Source organism: Barbus barbus (genome assembly GCF_936440315.1).
Source record: "Barbus barbus genome assembly, chromosome: 4".
Classification (NCBI taxonomy): domain Eukaryota; kingdom Metazoa; phylum Chordata; class Actinopteri; order Cypriniformes; family Cyprinidae; genus Barbus; species Barbus barbus.
The window spans coordinates 16,321,845-16,340,879 of record NC_136732.1 but is presented as its reverse complement, the minus strand read 5'-3'; the positions used below and the strand labels follow the sequence as shown (position 1 = coordinate 16,340,879).

The 19,035-nt window shown below is 36.1% G+C and overlaps 2 protein-coding genes across 14 annotated transcripts; both read left to right on the top strand.

Moving 5' to 3' along the window:
* The first annotated feature begins 1,129 nt into the window (after positions 1 to 1,129).
* LOC306861862 (cytokine-like nuclear factor N-PAC) lies at positions 1,130 to 13,351 on the top strand. 12 transcript variants are annotated; one of them, XM_079404345.1, is made up of 16 exons: positions 1,150 to 1,495; positions 1,933 to 1,969; positions 2,266 to 2,345; positions 2,456 to 2,594; positions 6,031 to 6,141; positions 6,470 to 6,553; positions 6,835 to 6,888; positions 9,017 to 9,067; positions 9,162 to 9,235; positions 9,780 to 9,879; positions 9,975 to 10,085; positions 10,175 to 10,276; positions 10,355 to 10,517; positions 10,594 to 10,773; positions 11,079 to 11,203; positions 11,695 to 13,351. In XM_079404345.1, exons 1-16 carry the CDS (start codon positions 1,458 to 1,460, stop codon positions 11,767 to 11,769), a joined length of 1,524 nt encoding a protein of 507 aa, XP_079260471.1. In that variant the 5' UTR covers positions 1,150 to 1,457; the 3' UTR covers positions 11,770 to 13,351. The 12 variants fall into 12 exon arrangements, with proteins under 12 accessions (XP_079260473.1, XP_079260472.1, XP_079260467.1 ...); XM_079404344.1 differs by having other exon boundaries at positions 1,222 to 1,495; positions 10,591 to 10,773; XM_079404343.1 differs by having other exon boundaries at positions 1,423 to 1,495; positions 9,780 to 9,891.
* A 199-nt stretch (positions 13,352 to 13,550) lies between these two features.
* On the top strand, positions 13,551 to 18,920 carry LOC306861945 (protein rogdi homolog). Of its 2 annotated transcripts, none has more exons than XM_079404454.1 (11): positions 13,551 to 13,757; positions 14,400 to 14,471; positions 14,558 to 14,640; positions 14,730 to 14,784; positions 15,337 to 15,417; positions 15,544 to 15,639; positions 16,365 to 16,463; positions 16,541 to 16,654; positions 16,748 to 16,797; positions 16,907 to 17,033; positions 17,840 to 18,920. In XM_079404454.1, exons 1-11 carry the CDS (start codon positions 13,680 to 13,682, stop codon positions 17,879 to 17,881), a joined length of 897 nt encoding a protein of 298 aa, XP_079260580.1. In that variant the 5' UTR covers positions 13,551 to 13,679; the 3' UTR covers positions 17,882 to 18,920. The 2 variants fall into 2 exon arrangements, with proteins under 2 accessions (XP_079260580.1, XP_079260581.1); XM_079404455.1 differs by having other exon boundaries at positions 13,592 to 13,785.
* Positions 18,921 to 19,035: the final 115 nt, after the last annotated feature.

Genomic DNA, 19,035 nt, shown 5'->3' with positions numbered 1-19,035 from the left:
TTTGCAATCACTTTTTGTTAACAATACCTGTAGGTGCCTTTAATGTATGGTTTAAATGGTTCCCAAACAATACAAAAGAACTAAAAGACTGAAATTGTTTTATTTTAATTTATTTATTTTTAATTTTGGAAATAAAAAGTCTGGGCTGTTGTTGAACTGCAGTAAAGTAAATTTACAGTTAAGCATCCAGACCACAGTTGCACAGTTTTTGTAATTTCACATGTACTTTATCAACTGCTGATATGACCAGTGTCGTTTCCATCTTAAATTATTTATTGTGTTTAGTAGTATTGGAAATTAATTTTTTATACATATTTAGAATAAAATTGCCTATGTTTTTAGGCTCAATATTTTTCTAACATTTTCTCCCAAATAAATTTTTACATTACATAATTTCACACTTTTTACATAATTTAACAAAATAAAATATTTGAAAAATGTACTTGCAAATGATATATTAACTTAGGCTACTGTTTTCACTTTTGACCACGCATCACGTGTTAAATTTGTTCCCAAGCTTTATCCAAATAGACCTAGAATAACCATTATTTTGTTTTGTTTGAAAAATCCACATAAATCATTTTCATTCAATGTAGAACGAATTTAGTCTATTTCCCTCTTGGATTACATCAATGAAGAAAGACAAAACATATATACATAAATACAGACATACAACAATGAAGTAAAAAACACTATAAACCTATACACAACTAACCTACTGACAGATTTTAACTATAAGTATACTATATATAAATATTTACCCTATATAAACTAAAAGAATAATAAATACAAACTATACGAGTGCTTCACATAAATACTGTACATGTGCAAAGAGAGACATTTTGAGTCAAGCAGCTGGTTGGGGAACAGAGCAGGATGATTTGTAGTGCCTGAGCATGTAAACATGAGTCTTTTGTGGGATTATGTGTAAAGTGTCTAGTGCACATAGAGGAGAGTGTGTTAGGCCCACTCACCTGTGTGTAGCACACTTCAAATTGCACAAAAAAGTTCCATACAGTTTTTTCTTTGGTGTGGTGAGGTTTGGGGTGGGGGGTGGTCCATGCTTCAGGAGGTAGGGGTTTGCATGGGGTTTCAGAGGGGGGCGGGGTGGTTTGAGTTCAGGGCTCTCACAGCCTGGGGGAAAAAGCTGTTGAGCAGTCTGGCGGAGCGGGCTCTGATGCTCCGGTACCGTCTTCCTGATGGTAGGAGCTGGAAGAGACTGTGGGAGGGATGGGTGGAGTCCTTCACGATGCTGTTGGTTTTGCTGGAGCATCGTGTAAGGAAAATGTCCAGGATAGAGGGGAGACGGGCACAAATGGTGCCCCTGTAGAATGTGGAAACGAGACGAACGCGTCCTGCTTTTGTCGCGTCGCGTCGCTCGCTCGCAGGGGTAGATGGGTGTAGTGGGTGTGTTCATTCCCTGCATTCAGTGCGACGTTTCTCACTAACAGTTTAAGATGGCGACCGTGCATCTAAGGATCGGGGATCTGGTTTGGTAAGATAACAATTTCAACTTTATACGATTTAATTTAACGTCAAGGTTAAATTCTCTTTCGTGCACGTGACAGGTATTTTGTCGTGGCTGCAATACAATGTTTTGTTAAAAATCTACTTGTGGCCCAGTTTATGTGACGTCAAGCCAAACACTGGGCAGCAGGCTTGAGAGAGATTAGCATACAAGCTAACGATTTTTTGATGTTAGTGTGTTTAACGCTAAAAGAGCGTTTCATCTTAAGTTTAGGTGTGTAAATTAAATAAACAATGAATTTAATACAAGCTTCGGTGCAGTTAGGGGGGCAGTTTGCTGATGGGGTCGAAACGGGTTTTGCTATTACACTAGCTAACGTAGCTTGTTTCGAGGCACGAGATCTTTAATTTAATAAACGCTCAATCGTGTCACGTTTTAACTTATCGTCTCAAAATATGTTTCAGGGGTAAGCTTGGACGCTATCCACCTTGGCCAGGCAAGGTAAGATCTTTTCATGTAAACGATTGAGTTCACTTCTGTTGTTTTTTCTGAGGTCAGCTGTTGGCTTTTGCATATAGAGGTCGAAGTCGCCGGCTGTTTTCAAAACCTGGTGAACTAGCTATCTAGAAAGCGTTTTTGGTTGATTTCAGTCAAACCAAAGCAAGAATGCTTCAAATTTAACGTTAAAACAAGTCCAGAAAGGTTTTCTGTGTAGACAGTTCACTGAGTTTGAGATACAGCTACTGTATCAGCAGACTGTTGTTACATTTACTGATCCCTAACCATTGTGGTTTCAGGTTGTCAGTCCGCCGAAGGATCTGAAAAAGCCAAGAGGCAAAAAATGTTTCTTTGTGAAGTTTTTTGGAACTGAAGATCAGTGAGTACAGAGATGATCGTAGTCTTTTACCATCACTTCCTCTTGTTTGCAGAGGATTCGTGAGGTTAAACCAAGCAGATGTTGACTTTTGATATGCTTTGCCCTTTTAGCGCCTGGATAAAGGTAGAGCAGCTGAAGCCGTACCACCCCCACAAAGAGGAGATGATCAAGATAAACAAAGGCAAGCGCTTCCAACAGGCTGTTGATGCAGTTGAGGAGTACCTAAAGAAGGCCAAGGGGAAAGATCAGGTTAGTATGTTCACAAACTTGTGGTCTTGTTTCCACCTTGGCTTTTCTGTGATCTGATCGCAAGTGGTCAGCAGAGACATTTTGTGGCTGGTATTAAAGTGCATCTTAAATGCGTCATCCCCTTATTTTGTTACACTGTACATGTACAAAATGACCTTACGTTATGTGGATTGAGCAATCGAAAAATGACCTAAAGGATAAAGAAAGCAGGAGGGATTTTTGATTGTAACTCATATGCTTTGGTACAACACAGCAAAATTGAAACTGCTTGTGCTTGTTTTGGTGTGCCTTCTCACAAGACATCCTACAATGATTACGAATTAGGCCAGTAGGCGGTATTTTGTGACTGTTTGAACGTATTCGATCACATGACTGCAGAGCTGGGTAGATTATTTACAAATTGTAATCCGTTACTGATTCCAGATTACATGACAAAAATTGTAGTCAGTAAAGTAATCCGTTACATTACACATTTTAGGTAATTAAATCAGATTACTTTTAGATTACTTTTGATTTAACTTGTTTATCACATTGATTTAAATTAGGGATGCACGATATTATCGGACTGATATCGGAATCGGCCGATAATGACTTTAAATGTAAATATCGGCATCGGCCCAATATGAAAAATTATGCCGATATGTCTTGCCAATAAAAGTAATACGTTAACTCGCATGTGCTCAGGGTGTGCATTAGATCACATCAGCAGTCTGGCTCATTCTTGAAGCAAAGTTTTGCCTGAATGATGATTAGAGTCACTCTTTTGGATCGCTGCATTTAATCTGTGAAAGCAAGTACAGAATGACGTGTTCAGTGTGTGATAGAGTAAACAGTAATAGCACTTGCAGCAGCAGCGGCAGCAGCCTCCCCCGGGTCCTAACGCCCGTTCGGTAGGGAGTTTTAATCAGACAGGGGTGCTGTTGGCCTACTTCTAATTAAATTAAAAGTAAAATAGCCTACACAACATTTAGAATGTTTCTCTGATTAAATAAAGCAGTAATTGATGTATGTAATTGAAATTAGTATAGACTGTAGACATTTATATATTATGCAATAGTGGATTTAACATCAAAATTTAAAGTCTAACCTTGAAATGCATGCTTCTTATGTACCCTTCTCACTTTAAATACTTTGGTGTCTTAATAAGAATATCGGTACCACTTTAGTGTCCAGTTCTCACTATTAACTAGTTGGTTATTAGCTTGAATATTACAGGGATATTGTCTGTTTATTATTACTTAAAAAACACACATTAATGTCTTATTCTGCAAGACCTCATTTTAAATCCATAATCCTACCCAATTCTTAAACTTTACAACTACTTTACTAAGTATTAATAAGCAGTAATTAGGAGTAAATTGAGGCAAAAGTGTAGTTATTATAATAATAATAATTATCTATTAGTATAGTTAATAGTTATAATACTAGTTAATAGTGAGAATTGGACCCTAATCTAAAGTTTGACCAGAATAACTGATGTAGTTACTTGAAAGAATTAAAAGAACCATTTCATGTCTATCCTTGTATCATTAACTTGTCAAGGTTTATATAGGGTTTAGAAAGTAATGAGTGATAAGTAATTAAATACTTTTTGGAGAGAGTAATTTGTACAGTAATCTAATTAATTTACCCAACACTTATTAAACATTATATTACATCAAGGTTTCCCAAACTAGGGTTCGTATAGGAAGTGCAGGGGGTTTGTGAGTTTAATGAAAAGCTGGCAATTAATTAATCATAAAAAAAATGAAAATAAATCATTTTAAAACAAACAAAGTCTCTTCACTCAGCGGCCATATTTGCAACGCCTCCGGGCAGCTCGTGCATGACCTATCTTAATGAATGGGGGAATCCTGACATCTCAAAAACTGCTCATTGAACTCAGTTAAATTACATATGTCAAATCATCTGTCATCACAAAAATCTGAAATTAATTGCCCCATGAATGTTGTTTCTTATGATCAAATAGCGTTTAAAAAGCTTATTTTTCAGGCTAGACCAGCCACTGCGCATGCGGAGTCATAACATACTTATGACTGATATTTAATTTAATTTCTTTATTTTTAAAATGTGTATAGGTAGTATTTATAAAGTTTTAGCTTTTAGTTTTGGATCTGTTTTTAGTTGTTTTAATACTACAATTGATTGCTTCTGTTGTCCTCATTTGTAAGTCGCTTTGGATAAAAGCGTCTGCTAAATGACTAAATAATAATAATTACTGCTGATGTGCATTGGCTGGTCTAGTCAGGTTTCTATGGGAAATTTGGCTCTGTCATTTAGAAGGTGGGACTATTCCTCCATATTGCACGCTGCAGTTTCTTCCATTCATAAGTATAGGAGTGAACAGTCTTTGTATTTCTATAGTTACTGTTTTAAATAAAACGCTTACTAAAAAAGATGAAATTTTTATTTACCTGCATGCCATGTGATCTTTAATCAACATCAAAGAAACCGTGAACATGCAAATGTGATACTTAATTATTGAAATATTTATTTTAAAATCTCAGGGGTATTTGTATATATTTGGTGAATAAGGTTTAGATGACAACGTTTTGGAATGCCTGCATTACATGTAACTAAGAAATAATGTGAATGTGCATTTTAATTAGTTATAATTAATAATTCATGGTTAAAAAACCTACAGAGTAATCATTCAAATAAAAATGAATGTGTTCATCAGTAGTTGATGCAATGTTGAAACACTTCTTAAACCTGAAATGATTTTTGTAAATCCAGTGGTCAAATGCTGTCGCCGACTGACTGACTGATCCTTGTAATGTCCACAAAACTGGCCTATATATACATATATAATATGTATATAATCAGTAGGCTATTTTAGAAAGGAAAATTTAAAAGATGAAAAAGAGAAATTATGGAGAATCAATGTATTATGAATAATTTATTGCTATTGTGTGAATATGTAATGTAATCCATAAAAAAAAGTAACTGTAGTCTGATTCCAAGTATTTTAAAATGTAACTTGCTCTAATTACAAGTACTTAATTTTTGGAATCTGATTACGTAATCCAGATTACATGTAATCAGTTACTACCCAGCTCTGCATGAGCGCCTACACTACAAAAGCAGTCTGCTTCAAAGTGTGGAATGTGAACATGCTCGATGTTTTAGACCCAGTTTACACCTGTATTTAGCTCTGTTCACTTCTAATCAGATTGATGAAAATGCATCACTTAATACCAGCTGTAAAATGCCTAAAAGAACCATGTGGTCTGTTTTTGTTCATAAAACGATAGTTCACTCAATGAACTGATTTTTCCATATAAAGCTCTGGGCTCCATTTACACCCCTCTTTTTATGTTGCCACTTATTATTGACACCCAAAATGCATTGGTACCAGGTACAAACAGGTCCTTCGAAATTTACCAGGTAGTATTTCAGAGATAATTCCTCATGTTGTGTAAACTTTGTTTTGCAGACACACTCTGATGACAAAAGCAAGTCAGATAAAGGGCGTAAAGCAGCTAAACCAATGAAGATCATTGAAGAAGATGATGAAGATGCCTTCAAGGGTGGCTCATCGGACAAGGTTGGAAAATACTGCTTTAACATTAAATACCATTGTGGAGGGGAAAGGCTAGGTCATAACCCAACATGTTTTTTTGTCAGCTTCATCAAAGTCCTTTGCTAAGGCCATTTGCTGTTGCACCTGCTGTGGAGTCAGGTTACAATTTTATATTTTTGAGGTGAATTTGTCGAGCGGGACCCACCCATTCATTGAGACATCTTTTGCAGTGTGACCAGTGTATCCACCTAGCCATATTTTGACTGGGTCGAGATGCTTCTATTTTAAGGCTTTGTTTCATGAGATAAAGCCATTCTGTACACACAGTGAATGTGTCTCTCTTTCCCTTAAGGAACAGACTGATTCTGACCCAGAACCATCCTCTGTACGACGGCTGGTCGCTGGAACAGTATCAGGATTCAAATGGGAGAGCAGTGTAGGTTACATTCACAGTTTGCTTCTGCACATATGCCCTTTTTTAGTTATCAGTAAGACTTACCCACAGGCTGATTTTTGGTGCAGTCACAGCTGTGAATTTTCATAGCAGCTGCTCGACTGGTGTGAAAACACCTCTCTTTCAAACTGCGAGTCATTATGTCCTTCACTATATAGTTGCACCTCTCACCTTGTCGCTGTAATTAGTTGCAGATGAAATAACTATCAGGTCAGTAAGTCTCTTTGGAGAATAGTTTCCAATTTAACACTCTTCCATTATAGCCAGTAAAGGATGACCCACATTTTCATCACTTTCTGCTCAGCCAGTCTGAGAAGGTAAGGAGACTCTTTGCTGGGATGCTGAATGATTTTCTAGTTCGTGCAACCTTACCTTTGTCTCTTGCACATTGCACACAATGGCTGCTCTAATAATTTCTGAATATTATCCTCCCCCAAACTGCTTCTGGCAATGCTAGTCGGCCGAATCTGCAGCATGGCAGCTGTACTGAGTTTTTTTTTTACCTAACAGGACCGACAACGTCAAGATTATTGGTTGATCCTCTGAGATTGTGAGCTGACGTACTCAACTTTGCAGTTTAAAAACTATTTTTGGCTATGGTTTGGCTAAGGTCTTTGTCTCGGCTGTGGTCAGGGTCCAAAATGAACATTTCTTATTTTCTTGTTTTATCCAGAATTTTAAGTTTCTAATTATTTACACTACCATTTAAAAGTTTGAGATCAATAAGATTTATTGTTTGAAAGAAAATAATTTTATTAATCAAGTACACATTAAAGGGTTACTCAACCCCAAAGTGAAAATTGTCATTAATCGCTTACCCCCATGTCGTTCCAAACCCATAAAAGCTTCGTTCGTCTTCGGAACACAGTATAAGATATTTTGGATGAAAACCGGGAGGCTTGTGACTGTCCCATTGACTGCCATGTAAATAACACTGTCAAGACCCAGAAAAGTATGAAAGACATCGTCAAAATAGTCCATCTGCCATCAGCGGTTCAACCGTAATGTTATGAAGCTACGAGAATACTTTTTGTACGCAAAGAAAACAAAAATTACGACTTTTTTCAACAATTCGTCTCCTCCGCGTTAGCATAGCACCATTTTGGAGAGTTTCCACTGGACGCAAACTGCATACACTGTTCTACGCTGATGCGGAAGAGACGATTTGTTGAAAAAAGTCGTCATTTTTATTTTCTTTGCGTACAAAAAGTATTCTCGTCGCTTCATAACATTCAGATTGAATAAATAGTCAGATTTAAATTGTAATAATAATAATACACAGTATTACTGTTACTGTATTTTTGCACAGATAAATGCAGCCTTGGTGGGTATAAGAGACTTAAGAGAGAAAAAATAAATCTTACTGACCTCAAACTTCTGAGAGGTGGCGTTCACAATATTTCCGAAAATTTTACTTGTGGATAAAATAGACCGTTATGTCCACATGTATGCCTGTTAATACAAAGGAGTTGTTACCTGCAACCATTTTATCGAGTTGTTGTCAATATTGTGCTCAAAAAGTGAAGTGATAGACCGCGGAAACAATACTGTAATAAAGCAAAACTTTGTTTGTTTTTTAATGCCACAGCTTTTGTGAGCTACAAACTATGGTCAAAAATATTTTTTTTACACAAAAATAATTTAAATGAATAGGCAGCAAAAAATATTAATGCCATAGATGTGGCTAAATGTTCATTTTGGACTCTGGCTATGGTTGCACAGTTTGTTACATGCTAGTGTGTCTGAATAATTGATTGGATTGGAGGGAAAAACTGTAGCGGAAAAGCTTGTTTTCAGCCAGCAAAGATGCCCAGACAAAATACTCTTGTGCTTCTGTTCATGTGCCAGTTATACCAACAAACTGGCTCTTCCTTTCCTCTTGGCACTTCCTCTTTGGAGGAACATTTTCCTTCTTGCTTGTCCTTTTGCCCTTTTGCTTTCAGGCACCACAGTCAGAAACGAATTGATCTTAAAATTATCTCTCCAAAAAGGAGACACTGAGATCTTAATTGCTTGAGGTTTTTCTCAGAAATGTTAATTTAGGCTGCACCAGCCATTTTCTTGCCCTGTATAAGTTTCAGTTAAACTGAAACAGAGCATGTGGCTGAGCATGATAACTTGATTTTCAGTTCCTAACACTGGCTTCGCTCCTGGCTCTCACATCAGATATGGCAGAAAGAGCTGCATGACATTACAGCAAAGGATAATATAAGTGCAATCTTTACTGGAAGCCAACAGAGCGATGAATAACGTGCACTTAAGATCATTTGTGACTGTTGGGCCAAAAGGTTTCCACCTGGTTTTCTTCCCTTGGCTCTGTACTTGGTGTTTTCAATAAATGTGTATCTAGTATCCTTTGAGTGCTAGACTGTTTGCTATTTCTAGACAATCTAAAATGAATCTGCTGAATTGACTTTGACAAGAAAATCTCCCTTTTCCTTACAGCCAGCTTCATCAATGGAGCCCATCACCAAACGCTTAAAGATAATCGAGGAGGTGAGCGCTGTCTAGGATTTCTTCATTTACCTGCTAATTAGCCAGCTAGCATTGCTTGGTAATTTTAATAATTGTCTGTTTTCTTCTTGAAAAGGATACAGGATCAACATCTATTCAAGCAGCAGACAGCACAGCCATCAACGGCAGCATCACACCTACAGACAAAAGGTAATAAGAAAGGATCATGTTTTTAATTTTTTAGTGGTCAGAAAAAGTGGCAGTCCAAATGTCTGAGACCACATTGAAATTCCACATTTCTAATTTAATACTTTTTAAAAATCTAATTGACTTTTTTCCCCCGTTTTTTTAATTTTATTTATTTTATTTTTTCTGTGATCCCAAAGAAGGGTTTTTGTTTTTAGAGTATTTCTTTTCTTTTCTTTTTTTTCTTTTTGAATGTCTGCGTTTGCATTTGTACAGTGCTTCCTGTCCTGCAGATGCCACTGTGTTGTGCTGACCTGTGTTTTTGTTTGGCTGCATGCAAAAACAAGTGCATTACACTACCAGTGTAGTCTGATTCCAAATAAATAACTCTTATGTGCTGCTTCTTTTTAGTAAATCAAAATATATATATATATATATATATATATATATATATATATATATATATATATATATATACTGCATAAGTAATGTTTGTTAAACCATTCACTTAAATCAGTATGCTAACAATACCTATAATGTTTGCAATATGTATCTGTTTTCACAACAGGATAGGGTTCCTTGGACTTGGACTGATGGGAAGTGGTGTGGTTTCTAATTTGTTGAAGATGGGGCATGTTGTGACTGTTTGGAATCGCACGGCAGAAAAGGTACAATCAAAGGTGTATAAATATAGTTGCTTCTTATGTTATACTAAAGTGAGTGAATGACTTGTTTTTAAGCTTCTTTCTTATCATTTGTCCAGTGTGATTTGTTCATCCAAGAAGGTGCCAGATTAGGACGAACACCAGCAGAAGTTGTGTCCATGTGTGATATCACATTTTCCTGTGTATCAGACCCAAAAGCTGCCAGAGATGTAGGTCAATGTTTTGTAAATGGATCTTTTTTCCAATATGTCAAGCTGCTTTTTCTTCTGTTTACATATACAGTATTATTTCCGTTCAGCTTGTGTTAGGTCCCAGCGGAGTCCTACAGGGAATCAGACCAGGAAAATGTTACGTGGAGATGTCAACCGTTGATCCAGAAACCATCACAGAGCTCGCACAGGTAACCAACATCATCCAGACGGGTCTTTCATGACATTACCTGGGGAAGTCCATAACTAAGGTTCATTTGAATCTGTAGGTCATCACATCCAGAGGTGGCAGATTCCTAGAAGCTCCGGTTTCGGGCAGTCAGCAGCTTTCCAATGACGGTATGCTGGTCATTGTTGCTGCTGGAGACCGCAGTGTTTATGAAGACTGTAGCAGCTGCTTCCAGGCAATGGGGAAGACGTCTTTCTTTATAGGTACTACAGCCTTTCAGTCGTGCTGTGTACGAGGTAGATGTTCCCACATGATATTAACTTTTTTCCATCGAAGCAGGGGAAGCAGGAAATGCTGCGAGAATGATGCTGATCCTTAACATGGTTCAAGGCAGTTTCATGGCAACCATCGCAGAGGGATTGACCTTGGCGCAGGCGACGGGACAGTCACAACAAACATTTTTGGATATTCTTTGCCAAGGACAAATGGCAAGCACGTTTGTGGACCAGAAATGCCAGAGTAGGTTTACTTGTTAGCGTTTATAAGATAAGTGTGTCTAGATTTGAGTTTGCCTTTGAATCTTCCTGCCTTTAGCCATTTTCTGTAACATGGTGCTGCTTGGACATCATAACCTTTGGTCTCAATGTCAAACGGTACCCACCCAAATGCCTATTTAGTCATTTATTGCACAAATGTTCCAAAGGAACATTACAGAACTATTGCAAAACTGTTGGCAACACAGTATGACCGTTTAACCTTTGGAGCTATTAAAATGATACTAGAATTGAGCTCATTTATTTAACATTTGATCTGTTTCTTCTCAGATATCTTGCAGGGCAACTTCAAACCTGATTACTACCTGAAACATATTCAGAAAGATCTGAGATTAGCCATTTCAATGGGAGATTCGGTTAATCATCCAACACCAATGGCAGCTGCTGCAAATGAGGTAAAACAACATTTGGTAACTGAATGGATTATCATTTGGCCACAATTGGTACTTTGTTGATTCTTGGTAGTGATCATGTAGGTGACTAATGTATGTATTTTAGATTCTGTAATGCAGTTTGATAGTAATCTAAACTAAACCACAGAACTGAATTGAACTGCTATGTACATATTTAATTGTAGTATATGGATATTTAATAGTAATTTCCCCTGCTTTTACATTGATTACTTTTACCAAAATATACTTAATCTTTAAAAAAACGAATTTAATAAAATATACATTTTTCATTATACATAATGTTGTGATTCCTAAATTGACTTGTGGTATTTAAAACAAAACATTTTATTTGTTTTTGTTTTTAAGACAAAATAATATAGAATTTAAACTGTGGCCATAAAATAAATTATCAGTGCCATTAACTTTTCTACGACTAAATGTAATCTCGGTTTATGCTTCCATCTGAAGTAATGCATTATTTCATACTTCTGCAGGTATACAAGAGAGCAAAAGCATTGGACCAGTCGGACAATGACATGTCTGCAGTCTACAGAGCTTATATTCACTAATCCTGTAGATGTGCTCTACATCCTGGACCACAAACCTCACCTACTTATTTGTTCCTCTCCCTCTGTCTTTCTCTCCTCTGCTGATGAATTTTGTTGGGTACCAGTGATGTTTTCCCATGTATAATGGGATCTCTTTAGCAGCCTAATCTGAGCATTGCACTGACTGTAATATAGCTGCACGTGTGCTCAGTGGGAGGTTATTAAACTCCCTGCGAGTGATTATTTTATGATAGAACGTGCAGTGTATTATATCCGCATTTCGTTAAGGCTACTTCATACGATGCAGTGTTGTTTGAAGATGCTAGGTTTTTTATTTATCATTCATAACTTTAAAAATGAATTCCCACATTGTAATTTTCGATGTTCAGAAATCTGTAAAGTATGAACTTTTCATCACAAACAGGCTTAAGGAGCACGACGAAGAAAAAGCCACTGCATTGCCTTAATACCCATATAAGATAGATGTATTTATTTATTTCATCTCTGAAAAGATCACCATCATGTCAGGTGCAATTTGGCCGTATTATTTATTTTTTATCTTTTTTTCCTTCTCAGTTTTGGAGGTCACCTGTTCACTAGTAAATGATTTACTTTTTATTGCCTTATCAGAAATGCAGTATTTTGTTTGATTGAAATTTGGTTGCGTAATAATCACACAGAAGATCCTGAAATGATTTATCATTTACAGTGAAGCTAATGCTGAAAAGCATCCAGTAGTTTTGCCATTGAATCTTGACTATCACCTCTGCATTGGACGTTTCTGTTTTCCAGCTGGACTATTTTACAGACAAATTTGTTTCACAGCATTTCAGCTGTTGTAGAAAAAAGCTGAATAATTTGAAGAGATTTTAAGCTGATTTATTTGTTTTGCTTTTTAAATCGGACTTGTCATATTTTGTCCAAGTCAGTCAACTGGCAGAGTGATCTGTTGATTATTATTATTATTTTTTTTTTTTCAATTACTATTATGATTCATAAGAAATCTAAAACGAAGTTAAGTCAAGCTAACGTTATGCTGCATTTTATCCCTAAATTATGATTACATTTGTTCATTTTAAGTGATATTACAAGCCATAAATTCAGTGGCATATAATTTGGAATTTGTATTTTTTTTTTTTTTTTAACTCGGAACAAAAACAGGGTGATTCCTTTTCTATAAATAGTTTCTGCCAAAAAAAAAAAAAAAGACTTTGAAGTGCTTAGTTACGGATAAGATAATTTAGCGATTTACTAAAGACTCTGTAAGATTAAGACTGTTGTAAATATCCCCATCAAAGGGTTGGGTTATTTGAATAACATGCTTTCAGTTTGACTCTACTGAATTTATTAATCATCTGTTGTCTTAATATTGTAGACTGTTCTTTTGTCTTAGCTAATGGGTTTATTTACTGTAAATGGTTTGATTTTTGTGGCTTAAACTGAGCTGGTAATAACATACTGACGACTTGATTCCAGTTGTGCAAGGAAGGTATTGGTGTTATAATTGGAGTTATTTATAATTTCATGTAAATGTGAAATTTATTTTCTTTTTTTCGTTTGTGCGGTCATCTGAACCCTCTGAATAAACAAACCGAATGTGCAACTGTTTATTTATTCTTCGGTCTAATGTCCGTACGAGTTCATATATGAAATGAAAGCGCAATGCCATGATATAAAAGATGTTTGTTTTTAGTTTCAAATGTAGTTTTTATGAATAGGAATACATTTTCAAATAGGGTTTGGCGTCGTTAAAAAAATAAACGAAAAATATCCTGCCGGCAGATTTCAAGGTTACACAAACCGGAAGTTCAACAAAAGGAGGCGTATCAAGTCTTAATTGTTTACGTGTGATCAGTGTCTGGCCAGTCACACTAAGTAGCGGACTGCTTGGGTTATTTTCAGCAGATTTAGGACAGCTTGATTGAATTGTAATGCTCGGAGCAGAGGGATCTGCTCTGTCTGAACTAGCTAAAATGACGGCCGCGAGTCAAGCAGAGAGGACTGTGCTGGTGAGAGACTGATTTGTGTTTAATACATGTAAGCTGCTTCACAGACTTATGCTAGGTCATTATGATTTGACTATGGACAAGTCATATTCAGATGTTGATTTCAGGTGCGTCGCAGCTGCAGATGTGTTCATTGCTTTGCCACGCAGAGCTTGTTGGTGCAGGTTTGCAGGGCAGCTGGTGGGACAAAGTCCAAATTCATCCCAGTGTAAATAGTTCAACAATCGTGACAGTGATTTGTCCTGCCTTATCATCGTTGCTCTGTCCAGTTTATCTATTGATGTTGATGTGCTACTGGGGTCTGATACTGACTGCTGTTTCTCCCTGAGATGCACCATACTAATTGATTTAATTGTGCAACAGATTTAAAGTGATAGAAATGGTTAGAATTCACACACTTTTGTGTTGTTGACTTATTTTGTTTAAAATAACGTCAGCTTCAGGCACCACTGACTTTCACTGGATTGGAAAAAATATTTCAGTGAAAGTGAAGGGTGACTGGGTTTCAGACTTCATCAGTCTGTCTAATGTCTATTTTGAGTTACACAGAAGAAAGGAAGTCAGACCTTAGTCATGATGAGTGTGAATACATTTTTGACAATGTATATTTTTAGTGAAATATGTATTTACTATGTGCTGCTTTAGGAAGAGGAATTTAATTGGCTGCTGAAAGAAGAGGTCCATGCTGTGCTAAAACAGCTGCAAGACATTTTGAAGGTATATCCAGATACTTACTACAGAATCATTCTGTATTATACAAAAAAAAGTGCATTAATAATAGTATTTGTCTGCTTTGACTAAAGGAGGCATCAAGGCGTTTTTCAATGCCATCACCAGGTCTGGAAGGACAACTGAAACAAGAGAACTTCATTCTGGGCAGCTCAACGTAAGAGCCATGAAATCTTTTTTTTTTTGCATATTTTTTTTAATTTGCATACGATTTTTTTTTTTTTTTTTAATTTGCATATGATTTAGGATGGACCAGGTAAAAGGGGTTTTGACGCTACAAGGAGAAGCTCTAACTCAGGCTGTGAGTATGTTTCACAACATCATGAAAATAAAGTCCGCTTTCAGCATGAATGGCACTGCTTTGCTTCTGGTACTTCAATTGGACTTTTTAAAATTTATAAAAGACTATAGGTGCCACGTGCTTGTGTACTATTCTGTGATGTTTTGTAGTATAAATGGTGTGAGTAGTGTGTTCACACTGAAAATTCCAAAATGAAAAAGTGCACTTTAAATATCCGAATAATGCACTTAAATAACCGGAAGAAGAAAAAAACAAAACCATGTTGGACACGTCAGCTTTAATTACATAGTGAAGGGAGAGGGGATATCAGACTCTGTTTATGAATGACAAAATAACCTTCTATATATAATTCATAAACTGCATGATTGAGCACATAGTGCATAAGTACATAGTGTGTCATTTGGGACGCAGCTTATATTTAACAAAACTCTTCATGTGAGCCAGTGCAATTGCAATGACACTTTGCAGTGCAGTTTATCTGAGCTCGTTGATTACTTTTGCTGCTATTAAGACTTTATATTAAATGGAAGGAATAATTTTTTTTCTTTGCAGGATATTAATATTAAAGTGGCTAAAAGCAGTCAAGTCATGCATTTTGTATTCCGTGATGATAAACAATGGAAACTGCAGCAGGTAATGTTTCTTTCTCTCTCAATGAGCTTTAAAAAAAAAAAAAATGAATAAATTTCAGCATAATCTCTTTTGGGATTGTTTATATATTATAAAAATGGCTGTTAAACGCATCTTGCCCCTCCTCAGATTCAGGATGCCCGAAACCATGTGAATCAGACCCTGCAGTTACTAAGCAGCCGTGACGAGAGGTACACCTTCAAAACTGGCGCTGAAGTCAATAAGGTTTGTTTTTCTCATAAATATTTCAAGGTTTATTTCATAAATATTTGGAGTTGATGTCCAGGGGACAAATTCACAAAAATCTTCTGAAAAAAGAATATAGGAAACTTCTAAAAACAAATACATTCTTTGTGCACAAGTACACTCATGTTTCTCATATTGTTAAAAACGTTAAATTTTTTTTGTGCTGCCTGCAGATTACATTCTTATTACGGTCTCCACTCAATTCGCATTTTTTTTTAAATGTGCCATCTATTTTGATGTCATTTTTAAAGAGCACATCAAGATGTTGTGCTCCATCTTTCTTGTGTCCTGTATTTGTGTGCGCTGCTAGTGTGAACGTGCTAAATTCTACCAAAAACTGATGTAATTTAAAATGAAATAAAAAAAAAAAAAACAAGGTCCATATATGACTGTAAAGTCCAACAAAAAGTTACCTTAACTCTAAAAGGTCACTTAGAATGATTTTTAAGAATATTCTTTTCAGTAATCCAAATTCTTCATAAATTTTCTCTAGAATATTCTTAAGAAATGTTTGGCCCCTGGTTTTCTTCATGTGTACTTCTATGGCTCATATGTGCAGAATTGAACTCTCCCATGAGTATATTTGAAGCTGTTGTGCTCTACAGGTTACTCAGGAATAGGAACATTCTTTCCTAACAATCAACATTTTCACTGGTACTGTATGTGAAGTGAGATTGCACTCAGTGACATAAATGGTGTTTCAGCTTATGGATGCAGTAATGCTTCAGTTGACCCGAGCCAGAAATCGACTGACGACCCCGGCCAGCATGACGCTTCCTGAGCTTGCAGCCAGTGGCCTAATGGTTAGTAGTGGACCATCACTTGATCTTTATGTGGATTCTCCATGCGCTCCTGTGAATATTTTTCCTGTTCTTTCTAGAAAATGTTCACCCCTCCAATGCCTGGTGACGTGATGCTGAACTTCTATATCAATCTCAGTAAACTGTGTTTGACAGTGTATCAACTACATGTACTGCAGCCTAACACTACTAAGGTATCAAGCCATCAGCTCTAAAAAAAAATAAAACTAGTTTTTTTTTGTTGTTTTTTTTGTTATTCTTAAATGGTTTTTTTTGTTTTCTGTTAGAACTTCAAATCAGCAGGAAGTTCAGTGCTGCATAATCCAGGAGCAATGTTGTAAGTGCTCATCACGTTTCCTGTTTTCATGCTGCAACATCATCAGTCGGTTTCAAACAGTTTCGTAATGCGTTTTTGTCACATTAGAATTTTTTTTTTTCTCCTCAAGTGAATACAACAACACCAAGTTCGAGGTGAGCCACGTCCATAAGGTGGAGAGTGTGGTGCCGTGGCTGAATGACACACTGGTGTTTTTCACCATTTCCCTGCAGCTCTGTCAGCAGCTCAAAGATAAGGTGGGTGTGGCCTGTTGATATGGTAACGATCATCATCTCACCTGCACCATCACTGTCATAATTTAAGAACAATGCATGGTAACAGAATGATGTCAGAGGGTGATCAGAGCTACTGAGTTTTGAATTAGTGCTGCATTAATTGTTGATTTAAATGCCTTGATATTGTAATACCTAAAAGAAAAATTGATTTTTATTAATAGCGACCATTCTTAATTACTGACAATGATTTTCAAAGCTTTAAGGCTTTTTTTTTTGTTTTTTTTTTAAGTTTAAAGCATGTCTGATGGTATTACTTAAGCACTCATTTTTGTATTCCACCTAGAACCTTTAAAGTTAAATATTCACAACCATTCGTTCAAATCAAAGGTTTGGGGTCGGGGTTTTTTTCTAATGACTTTGTAAAGACTAAAAAATATATTTTTGAAAATGCTCACCAAGGCTGCATTTATTTGATCAAAAATTCAGTAAAAACAATAATACTGTGAAATAATAATAATATTGCAATTTAAAGTAATTGTTTTCTATTTTAATATATTTTAAATGTAATTAAGTCCTATGAAGGAAAAATAAAAACTTGTGAAAACCAAACATTAAACTGTAATGTAAAATGTGGATCAGACCAGGTAAAATTCACCAGTTGTTGTTACTGATTGTCCTGTAGACTAATTCAGACATCTGTGTGATACACCATTTGCTTTGCAAAACACAAAGCAAAACTTTGACACCGGGGGAGCAGATCTAAATGGAATGCTGTAATCAACATGTCATTGCCTAATAGATTTTCACTTCTTTCCTTTTATTTGCAGATTTCTGTCTTCTCTAGTTTCTGGAACTACAGACCCTTTTAAGCTATATCTGACAAACTCTACAGTCAGTGATAATAAATATGATAAAATTATTATGCTCTAGGATGCACTAGGAACAAAGAATTCCATGAACGAGCTCCCTGAAATAATCAGTTGTGACTTTACTATATGACCATGTATTAATTTTGTGTGCTTTTATTGTTCAGTATGTGTTCTGCAGCAGAAGTAGAGTGCGCAGTGTATGTAGTAAACAAACTGAATTCATTCATTTGACACGGCAGGCTCTTCAGATGAAGGTATTCAGTGACATTTTTTTGTGTTTATGCAGTATTTGTCATTGTCAGTGTTGACTGTTCGTCAGTAATCTTGCCTATATTGAAGTTAACCTCATCTAATATGTGTTTAGGCTTTAGGAAGGAAATGCTACTAAATACACAATGCTTACGTTCTTATGTCATAGAAACTGTGAAACATTCCAGTTGATTTGTTGAGAGACCTCTTCAAACTCATTTTACCAGTGTTTTTGCCTTTTAGTCCAGGGGGTTGTAACACTTGAACATTATCTGATGCCAGGGACTATCATCAATGCAGAAAAGTACAAGCATTGAGACATTATCATATGCTTATGAATGTGCATAACTGACCAATAGTGTATTTGCCATTGTGACTCAACTGTGGTATGAATATATTAACACTAAATGACTGATAACAGTGAACAGGTCAGGGCGTAATTTTCCATTAAAATTACACACATTCCTAAAGATGGGTGATTAGGGAGCAGAGTTCAGCGTTTCTAATGAGCATCATTCCGTGATGAATAAAGGAATATGTCGAGCGATAGTTCAGATGCTGTTCAGGTTTCTCTGTGCTGATAGTTCATTTACTTTGTCAGCCTCGTTTATTTATTGCTACATTTTTATTTATTTCTTGTTAAATGCACTTAGTGTCCTTTATTGATTTCTTGCATGTACATTTGAATATTGATTCACGTTTAAGTAAAACCTAAGCTATTTTCATGTATATTTCATGCTTAATATGGAATATTTTGTGCAATAAAAACACAATCAACATTATGAACTTTACTTTGCTCTTCTTCTCCCATTTAATGTATAGACAATAGCAATATATAGGCAAAGGTACATTTTACTTGCAATATGCTGCTCATTTAAAGGTATGTATTTTTTGTTTACAAAGTC